At 36.5% G+C, this 10,303-nt stretch overlaps 1 protein-coding gene across 1 annotated transcript; it reads right to left on the bottom strand.

Annotated features, from left to right (window-relative positions):
• Positions 1-744: 744 nt before the first annotated feature.
• On the bottom strand, positions 745-6,320 carry steap4 (STEAP family member 4). Its single transcript, XM_082149507.1, has 5 exons — positions 5,993-6,320; positions 5,130-5,584; positions 2,799-3,326; positions 1,862-2,026; positions 745-1,748 (listed from the first exon to the last, which is right to left on the bottom strand). The coding sequence occupies exons 2-5, from the start codon at positions 5,580-5,582 to the stop codon at positions 1,473-1,475; spliced, it is 1,422 nt and encodes a 473-aa protein (XP_082005633.1). The 5' UTR covers positions 5,583-5,584; positions 5,993-6,320; the 3' UTR covers positions 745-1,472.
• Between the last annotated feature and the right edge of the window lie 3,983 nt (positions 6,321-10,303).

Raw genomic sequence — 10,303 nt, 5'->3', positions numbered from 1 at the left:
GAACTTGCAAAATAGCAGGGTGTTCAAATACTTATTTTCCTCACTGTATATATATATATATATATATATATATATATATATATATATATATATATGTATAATATTTATTAGATGGCTTGGTTTAATTCTAATGTAGAATGCGGTCTGTTTTTTCTTGATAACAGACCGCTGCTAACCTATAACACACCGTATGGACGCAGGATTCTAACCGTAGAGACACGTAACTGACTATTTTCTTTAGCGGAAGCAATACAATCTTTTTTAAATCAATAAACTCCTTTTTAAATCAATATTTTGTGTCAAATTATTGATTTATTTGGTAGGTAGCCATGTAATAAGCGGGATAATGTAGAGTGAGACGGTTGTTATAGCAAATACAACCCCTTCAGGCTGATTCAAGACTGTCGGTGTTGCATTCGCTATAATAATATATATATATATATATATATAGGCTATGTATGAATGTGTGTGTGTGTGTTTTATATTTAAAATATATAATATATTAAATATAACATATTTATTTATATTTATACAGCCAATAAAGTGTTATATAATTTTTCTACACAAATACAATCCAAGCTAATTTGAAGGTTATTTTCAGCATGTTTTTTTCCCCGCCAGTGATGGCCAAGCCTTTACAAACATCTATGCATATCATGATTTTGAAAAGTTTAAATGTCATTATGACATGCATTTCTGCTTTTATTTTGATTGTATATAAGTGATACAAAAGTAAAATCAAAATCGGTGAACATTCAATATTTATTGACAATGTTCTGTGCTCAGAAGTTATTCAATTTCTTCAACTGTGCGTTTACAGACTTTCAGAAATATTTGTCATAAAATGAGCCTTGCTATTTTTGTCTAAGCTACATTCTTTGCAGCCTGCAATTCTTCATAAAAGTACATAAAGGGCCATTCACCAGTGAAGGTGAAAGCCAGTGTGATTGACAGCTCCTTTATACTTCACAAGAGAGAGAAAGATGAGCTTTTCTGCAGACGGGAAAGCCCAGACCCAGAAACAGTTCAAGAAGTAAGTTGCTGCTCAGTTTCGGATCGATAATATCTAAAGGAAAAAGCCCACTGGGAGGCTCTTGAGAAGAAATAGCCCAGAGGAAGCAGGTAATAAAAAAGACAAGTACTTCACACAATACAGAAAAGTGTGCTCTAATAAAAGTCCTGCCACCATTGCTGCCTTTGTATTCCTTAAAAGGGATAGACGATTTCTAATATGAACATATATGATATGGATTGGTTATGTTGTGATGCACTACAATCGGTGGTCATAATATAATATTATGTGAATTATGTAACATTATGTAACATTTGTGAGTACAATTCTAAATATGTCCCAAGTTTAAAGGGGAATGGATAGGTTATAGAGTAAGATCTTGTAGACCTACAGATTTTGAGTCTAAGTCAAGTCCCAAGTCAGTTGCTCAATTAAGTCTGTTTCATCTGATAATTTTTGGCTACGGCATGAGTGGTTGGTTTGTCTTTGTGTCTCTGCTGTTTGATGAAGTCTTGCTCTGTCTCTCCCAGCCTTGACGGATACGGGTGACCTTGCGGTCCACACATGGCATGATCAGGATTAACTTCAGGATCAGAACCACGCAGGGGACCACCAGAGACAACATGTATGGTTGAGGCATCCACCACTTATATGATGAAGCTTTCAGAAATCTATCCCAGCCATATAGGAATGTGTGTAAGGTGCAGAGCAGCAGGGTCAAGTAGCCCAGTTTAGACTGTAAAGGAAAGAAGGAACAATTATTTTAACAAACATCATTGTTAGTAATTAGTAAAATCTTCTCCAGTGACACTCAAATGTATGCATTTCCACAGAGTGTGGACGTAATACCTGTACAAAATTGAACTCCCTCCAGTTTAGGGAGTTGCTGACAGATGGAAGGGATGTAATTCCTAATAAGACAAACAGCCCAAATCCAAGAATTCCCATGGAATAGTAGGAGTCATAACGCCAGGCTGCTGTTTTGTCAAACTCATAGGTTGTATTATCTTTTACCTGCAAAACAGAATTGAGAAAGTTTATATTTTTAATCACTTTAATTGTTCTGTGATCTTTGTGCATATTTATTGATGTTTTCATCTGGATAGATGTACACATTTTTATAAAAATTGAATGTACTGTAGTACATTTTCAATGCATTTTACTTTCGTAATGTGACATTATTTATTGGTGAAACATTTGTTAGTAAGTTGGCTAACTAAGTAAATAAATAAAGCACTTTTTTCACAAAAATAGCCTACCTGGAATGTGCTTTTAAGGGATTGTTCGCCAAAAAATTTAAATTCTGACATTAATTACTCACTTTCATGTCCGTCCAAACCCGTTCATCTTCGGAACACAAATAAAGATCTTTTTGATAAAATCTGAGATATATAATCTGTTCATCATATAAATTGATTGTGTCTCTTCAGAAAATTTTGACTAAACCGCTAAATTCATGTAGATTAGTTTTACGATCTCTTTATGAACTTTTTGAAGCTTCAAAGTGGTAGTTGCGTAGCTGTCAATGGAGGGATCGAAAAGCTCTCAGATTTCATCAAAAAGATCTTCATTTGTGTGCCGAAGATAAACAAAAGTTTTATGGGTTTGGAACGACATGAGGGTGAATAATTAATGACAGAATTTTCATTTTTGAGTGAACTATCCTTAAAGGGATTAAATAGGGTTCATAGATTTCATGTTGATTTTAAACAGCTGTTTGGTGATAAATAAACTGGATGCACATATTAGAATAAGCGAGCCTTAGATTTAAAAGTACTAAACTTACCAATGATATTACGTAGACATTCATCCTGTAGCGCACATAGTATCTGATGGGAATAACTAAAGTGTAAATAGCATGAAGAAAACCAAAGGCCAGTGCTAACAGGCCCAGTTGCTTCCTGCACAGCATCCAGCGATCCAACCAATCAGGGAAGCGACGGTACTTAGTGCCGTTATAAAGCTGCAGGAATCCAGCCAATGCGCCCGGCAGATAACAGAGGGACAGCATCACCAGGGAGACGATGGGAAAGACCTTGTTGGCCAGCGAGACCATAATGCGAAAAGAAATGTCTTTACCATTGGTAACACGCTCATAGATAACATCTCTTGTGAGCGAGTAGAAGAATATGAAAGCTGTTAAACAAATGGCGATGCGGAAAGGAAGTCTCCAGAGAGGGAAGAGTTGCAATGGCAAGTCTTCCAACTCAGCAGCTGCTTTGATGGAGCCTCTGTCCAAGACAGTGAAACCAAGACTTTGAGCAATGTCCACCACTTGCTGTTTAGCATCAGCCCGGTCACCACAGATAAGTACCTAATCAAATGAAGAAGAAGAAAAAAAACAGTCCAACAATATATACAATGTAACATGTAATAGAAAACAGAATTAATTTACTTTAAATCATTTAATGTTAATTTGTACATACACAAATGAACTATGACTCTCTGTCATCATCTGTGGTTGAAGCATAAAAAAGTTTCTTTCATTGTGAATCGGGTAAGGCAAGAACACAGTTTTGAACACTGATGTTTTTATTTAGAAATGAAATTGTGTGATTTTAAGGCCAAACATCTTCAGTGCACATTATCTTGGTTAATATTATTATTATTATTATTTTACATATATTAATACATAAGATTTCAAGTTCAAATTGACATTGATGTATTATGAATTAACAATGAAAAATGTTATATTTATAAATTACAAACTGTAACCAGGATAAATAAAATCAAAAAGTTCATGATACCTAATGCATTAAATAATGTTACCGAACAGAACCATAATGTAAAGTGCTACCACAAAAACTACTCATGTGACAAATTATCTTCAAGTGGTTTCATTGTTTTTGACTTATTCTAACAAGCTGCCATTATGTTGACCTACAAAACCCTTGAAACAAAATGCAACTTTAATAGTTTTAGACAGCAGTGAAATATCCTCTGGGAATTACATTTAGTTCACAGCAATGTGCAGTCTGAGCCTGAACAATACAATATGTTGTCACAGTTGGCCTTCAGAAAATAGAACAAGAAATTATAATCAAAACGAGAAATAATAACTGCTTGGCCGGGTGTGACTATTCATTTTTATTGAGAAACACACAAACAGGTGTCAAAGAACATACGCACTAACATAGCGATAATAATAGTTTGCCAGAGCTCAGATTCCATCTGGCCAGTTTCTCATCCACCACCTGCTGATGTGAATATGACTTTCCTACAAAAAGCTTGCCTCATTTCATGAACTGTGAACAGCTCTAATGCCATGGACACAGACATTTATAGATGCATTAGTTTGTCTTTTGTACTGTGATCAGAGTTAAATGCTGTGCTTTTTTGTTTTATGATAGGTGTCATTTATCTGCCTTAGAGTAGAGATGGAGCACAGGAAATATGAAGTGCAGCTGTATGCATTTGTCATGTCTGATTTGTCTTTTTGTTCGTACTATAATAACAAAAGCTCATGCAAACACCTAAGCCTGTGTGTCTTCATTATGGCTGTTTTGTAAGACAGTCCGTTAAGCTTGATTCATTACATTTTAAACAACTCTGTTCAAAACAGCTTTTCTGTGTTTTGCCCCTTTGTTGCTTAAATGATTAACAACATTTAGCAAAATTTGATGCATGAGAATTTGCTAGCTATGTGCTTTCTATGTCTTAATCATCATTTTCTCGCACTAACTTTACAACTCTTTAATGGCTTTGAACAAAATTAGTTTATTTCATGCATTTACATGTCTTTACTCGTTTACATTTATTTATGTATTTTACCTGCCTGGGTTACACTTTATTTTGATGGTCCCTTTAGACAGTATGTTGACTAACTATAAGTAACAGATAGGTCACTATAACTTTGCAAGTACATGTTGATGTATTCTGCAAACCCCTAACAGTCTACTAATACTCAATAATCAGTATAATGTCTGTTGGGGGAGCATCACAATAAAGTGTTTGCAGATATTAGGCTGACAGTCTAGTCTACTAATACTCTAATGAGAGTTAGTTGGGATGTGGGTGCAACTGAATGAAAAGGGACCATCAAAATATAGTGTTACCACTTTTATGTATTCCGTCCACCTGACTGGATAAATATTGTGTTTATGTTTGTATGTTTTACCTGTCTGCTGGCATCTAGTCCCCCAGACTGCAGTGCCCAGGCAGATATGGTGTTGAAGGCTTTGACTACCGTCACCCCTGGAACCAGCCTGCTCAGGTATTCTGCATTGGATTCTGGGTAGAGACCCCTGCTTGGGTTATTGCTGACGTCTATCAGCACCTTTCCCTCAAGATCTGAAGCCAGGGAGCTCAAAAATCCATAGTGCTCCCTCTGCACAGCCACAAAAATCACATGTGCTTCACCAGCTGCTGCTGCATGAGCCATGACCTTTGACCCCTTAGGCAGCAACAGAGAGTTTTTAGGGTCCCGGGATCCATACACAACGTTGTACCCTGACTGGAGCAAACGGAGCCCCAACGAGCGTCCGAAATCACCCGTTCCAAAGATGCACACTGTCTCCTGTTTATGCATCTTTCCATGCAGCTCTGCCATTGCGACCGAGTCTGAATTCATTTCTAAAATTTAAGAGAAGACACCATACACCGTAATGGAAGAAAAGTTCTATTAAATGCTCAAGTAATGGCTATTACAAAGTGCACTAAAAACACCAATTACACTTTTCATTTCAGATTTGCTACAAGTGCTGTGGCTATGATTATATTTCTGCTTGAGTGATTTATATATTTGTTTTTTTGGGGGGCGATAATGGTGTAATCAAATTTAATTATGGTCTGCAGTACATTCGGATGCTTAATAAATCCAGTTAATTTATTTTGCTCCTTTAAAAGTACATAGTTTGATATATTGCAAAATACAGTTTACAACCTAAGGGCAAAAAACTACAACTAAAATCGTGATATATATATTTTTTTTATTAAACTGCCTTTTAAAATGATGCTCAAAAAGAATCAACAAATACTCACGGATAAAGTTGAAATGAATTTATTTCTCAGAATTTGTGCACCAGTCCCTGGAAAATCCACAGATCTCCTCTTGTAGAATGAAACCCTGACAGTTGAAATTACTGACTAACAACTTGATTTTATTGCAGAATTTCGGAATTCTCTGTGCCAATAACTGTCGTCATATCCCCGAAAGCCGTTTAGCAATGCAGTGTGATCATAATATGATCAAAACCAGCGTTTACTTTTCTTTATTTCTTCTGCAATTTCTCTTGTGTCCACAGGCATTTCTTCACGGGACTGAGGCTTTTTCTTGCCTGCATGGATCTGTTTATAAGCACGTGTGTGTGAGAGGCATTTATTCATGAGCCTCTGACCTGCCCACAGCACAGTGGGGGTTTAGATTTGGGAAAAGAGAGAGAGGTTGTTTTGGCAATGGATAAAGTCCAATGTGGAAATTCCAGAGCAACCGCCTCTCTCTCTCTCTCTCTCTGTGTGTGTGTCTGTCTGTCGAAAGGCACATAATGTTTTTTTTACCTCCTGTTTTGAGGCTAAGGCCTGCCTGGAAGTAAGTTGCGCAACAGTGGAATAACTGCGGCCGTCTGGCCAAGTATCTCAACGCTTCAGAAACACTTTGTTCCACTGAATCAGCACTGTTCTGCTATAAATCCAAAAAGTAAAAAAATATTTATTTCTGTTGTTTGTAAATCCACCAAGGGGACTTTCCATAAACTTTTTTTTTCTTTCTATGCTCCCTCCCGCCTCCCGCCTCCCAGAATAATGTGTATTATCTGCTGCACACCTCCACCCATCTGCAAAACCCATGGACTTGTCATCCACTTGTAATAAGCACATGGAGATTGTTTATGATCACATAATAGATCAACGGATCCCCTCACCCCCACATTAAGGGCTACCTTACCAGGGTTAAGACTTGAGGGGCGAAGTCACAGCATGAATCCTGAATGATCAGCAATACATCACATAGCTCCTCATTATTCCTGCTCGACTGGATGAGAGACTTCGTTCTTTGTCATATATAATTATAACTGCATGTGCCTACTTGCAGTCTGGGCCACCCTCAACGTGCGTGTGTGTGTTATGCTACTCATGCAATCCAGAAGATTGTTTTCTAAAGGATGTTTTAAATGAAATGCTTAACCATGCCTAAAAAAGGACACATGGTTCAGGAATGCATGGGATTGTGTTGTCACAGATGTACAGATCTTTGTATAGATCTTACAAGTTGTGACAGAACTTTTGTGGGTTTAAAGGAATATTCCAGAATCAGTACAAATTAAGCTCAATCTATAGCATAATGGGATAATGTTGATTACCACAGTTTATTTTTACTCACCCGTTCTTTCACCCATTCTTAAAACACGAGAATCTTGGCAGTGAGCCACTTATAAGTGAATGAGGCCAATTTGTAAAAGTTACTCATTGTTTCAGTAGAATAGCCCCAAGACGTAAACAATAAGTATGTTAATATAATTTTTTGTGTAGAAAAAAAAAAAAAATCACTTACCATCTCTGTGTAAAGTTCTATGCAATTTGAAAACACCTAAACCCTAAAAATCATCATAAAATTAACAAGAATAACTCAAATAATAAGAATAAGCTTTAGAAGAATTAATGTGGGTGCTTTTATAAAACTTTAAGCTTCTCACACTTTTGATTGAGCTTATTTTGCATTGAACCCACAATATTCCTTTAAAAGTGGACTGTTGTTTTTTGTTGTTGCATTAAATTCTGATTAATTATCATGTGTGATTGTGTTTCTATGAGGCTGGACTGTGATACAAAGTATATTTGTGAGCTTATTTGTGCAAACATTCAGTCATAGTTGCATTGATTAGCATATTTGGGATAATTGTTAGAGAGAGGACAGTGAGAATCATTCGGAAAACTTTCTGAAAAGAACACATCTGAAATTCATTATTGCAAACTCTACATTGGAACATGGTCTGCCAACTTGAACTCAAATTAAATACAATCTCAGCCTCCCAGCTCTCCCATACATGAATAGATCTTATCATTTGCATTTGGTATCGTAAGGAAATGAGACCAAAATGTTAGTGTTTTCCAAGATGTCAACAGGAAACGTGGAAGCACAGCATTGATGGTAACTGATGAAGAAAGAAATGTTTGCTATGGTGCCTGAAATACCAAGGACAGATATGGAAGGCTGATACTCTGTAATAATTATATTCTCTGAAGAAAAAAGTCAAGAAGAGTTCATCACGATCAGAAGTCATTTGTGTGCCTTTGCCAAAACATTAAAAAAAAACCCATCAAAAAACGTATTATTTGGCAAAACAGAAAAAAACAAAAAACCTTTGCCAAAACAGAAAACAAAACAAAAAAACATCAGTATATATAAACCAACAGTATATATATAAAAATCAGAGTTAGAAATTATCTGCCTGATTTTTTATACAGTACATAATCTGAAATTCTGGACGTATTGACAGCTTTTAAAATGTAAAGCTTTAGATACTTTATATAAACACCACCTATATTTGCTCACATTTTAGATGCTTTCAGTATGTTTCATTGTACAAAAATACATGTGCTGGATCCCCATACTTGTGGATATGATTCAGGATTGTTTCATCCTCTTTTTTTGTGGTATTTTTCTAAACTTATTTTATTTTTGAAAATATTTCATCTGATAATTTATTCAAAGGCATTAAATCACATTTTAAACTGCAATTTCTTGTAATGTTTTTGTTTTTCCCTGAACAAAAATAGGTTGTATAAGATGTCCTCTTTCTCTCTCTCTCTTTCACACAAACACAGATGTATTTGGCTGTCAAAAGCTGGAATATTTAAGGTCATGTCCTCACGACACAGAGCGTTTCCTGCTCTCCCTCCTGTGTTGAAATCTGGGGTTTATTGGGTTTGTTAAGTGCAGAATATGACATTATTGCTCTTGCTAAACAGTGTATGGTGGCAGTATTGCATATGAGGAGTAATCACATGGATGATATTTACTCGTATAGAGGGAGTGACAATATGATGAGACGGATTTACATAAAAAGAATGACAAGAAACATGATGGCGTGTTTCTCTCTCTGATTCTCTGACAGCTTGATGAACATGAGAGTTAATTTGCACATATTGTCATGTTTTTGAAGGAGGTATCGGGAGAATACAGTGTGTGTTGTGTGAAGTGTTTACTGACTGTTATCTTCTTACATAATTGATATGAAGAGCTGGAATTGCTTCCTCTGTACAGATACAGTTTTGACTCAGATACAAACACCAGAACAAAACAGATTTTGGTCAGAATATGTTCTTCCTGGCTTCTGTTGCTGAGCAATTCCACCTCATAAATTCCCATTTTTGTTTTGTATGAGCAGAAGATGTTTGTGAGAACACAGATGTCATCTGCCAAGGAAAATCTGAAGCACACCAATTTTGGCCGTATCTGGGTGTATTTTGAACTCATACAATTGTCAGTATTTCTTTTTCTACTGCAGTGGGAGACCACAGGAACCTCTGAAAGGATTGGGAGAATTTGAGTTCATTTGTTTTTTCTCAGAAAATGAATTTCTGTCTTTAAGTAGTACAGACACTCACAAATTGTATAAGTAATAAATATAATTTTTCTCTGGCTCTCACTCTGTCAGTCAGATTAACTTGTAGGGTGGATTTGTCCTTTAGTAGAACTATAGAGATAAAAAGATAATGAAGGGAGAGAGCATAGAAATACTTTTTTTTTTTTTATTGCGTACTACCACTAACTACTACTACTACTACTACGATCCATATCTACCTATACAGGAATATGACGCTTATCACAGCATCCATATATAAGCTCCTTCAGTATTATCAGCAGCTTCCACGTTTCTCAGGAGACAATTACCCTCCTCCATCCCCAGCTCCTCCTCTCGCCCAGTCAGGATTTGGCATTCTGATTCCCCTTTGATTCAGACTAAATTCTCAAATTATGTTGTACATAAAAATATTGACATTAATGATATCTGCAATTTATTTTGGTTCTGTTCTGTTAACCCGAAGGTTATTGCTGATCTCCCTGCTCTATTCATGCTAGGCTGCATGGATGCGCAAGGAGTTCTTGCCCAAAACAGAACCATACCGCCAATCCAAACTGTATGCTAGCTGTCAATCGTATTTGACGATAGTGGTCCTGACAGAAATAAAGCTTCTGATCTCTCTCTATTCTCACCAATGAATCGTCCTGGTTGCGTATGCAACCCACCGTTCCCTGAAGGAGGGAACGGAGGACGTAGTCGACCTTGACTGAATGGGATCACGCTAGGGAGCCGATTGTCTTAGAGCGTGCGAGCACAAGCAAATGAAATT

Source organism: Leuciscus leuciscus (genome assembly GCF_965113295.1).
Source record: "Leuciscus leuciscus genome assembly, chromosome: 20".
Taxonomy (NCBI): Eukaryota; Metazoa; Chordata; class Actinopteri; order Cypriniformes; family Leuciscidae; genus Leuciscus; species Leuciscus leuciscus.
The sequence above is the reverse complement of the archived record's forward strand: the minus strand, read 5'-3'. Positions and strand labels throughout refer to the sequence as shown.

Bases quoted from the DNA above. Each gene is read 5' to 3' on its own strand.
- steap4 (XM_082149507.1), bottom strand. From the start codon at position 5,582: ATGAATTCAGACTCGGTCGCAATGGCAGAGCTGCATGGAAAGATGCAT. The intron at 3,327-5,129 runs GTAAAACATACA...TCATTTGATTAG, and splicing joins GACTAGATGCCAGCAGACAG to GTACTTATCTGTGGTGACCG. The intron at 2,027-2,798 runs GTAAGTTTAGTA...TCTGTTTTGCAG, and splicing joins ATGTCTACGTAATATCATTG to GTAAAAGATAATACAACCTA.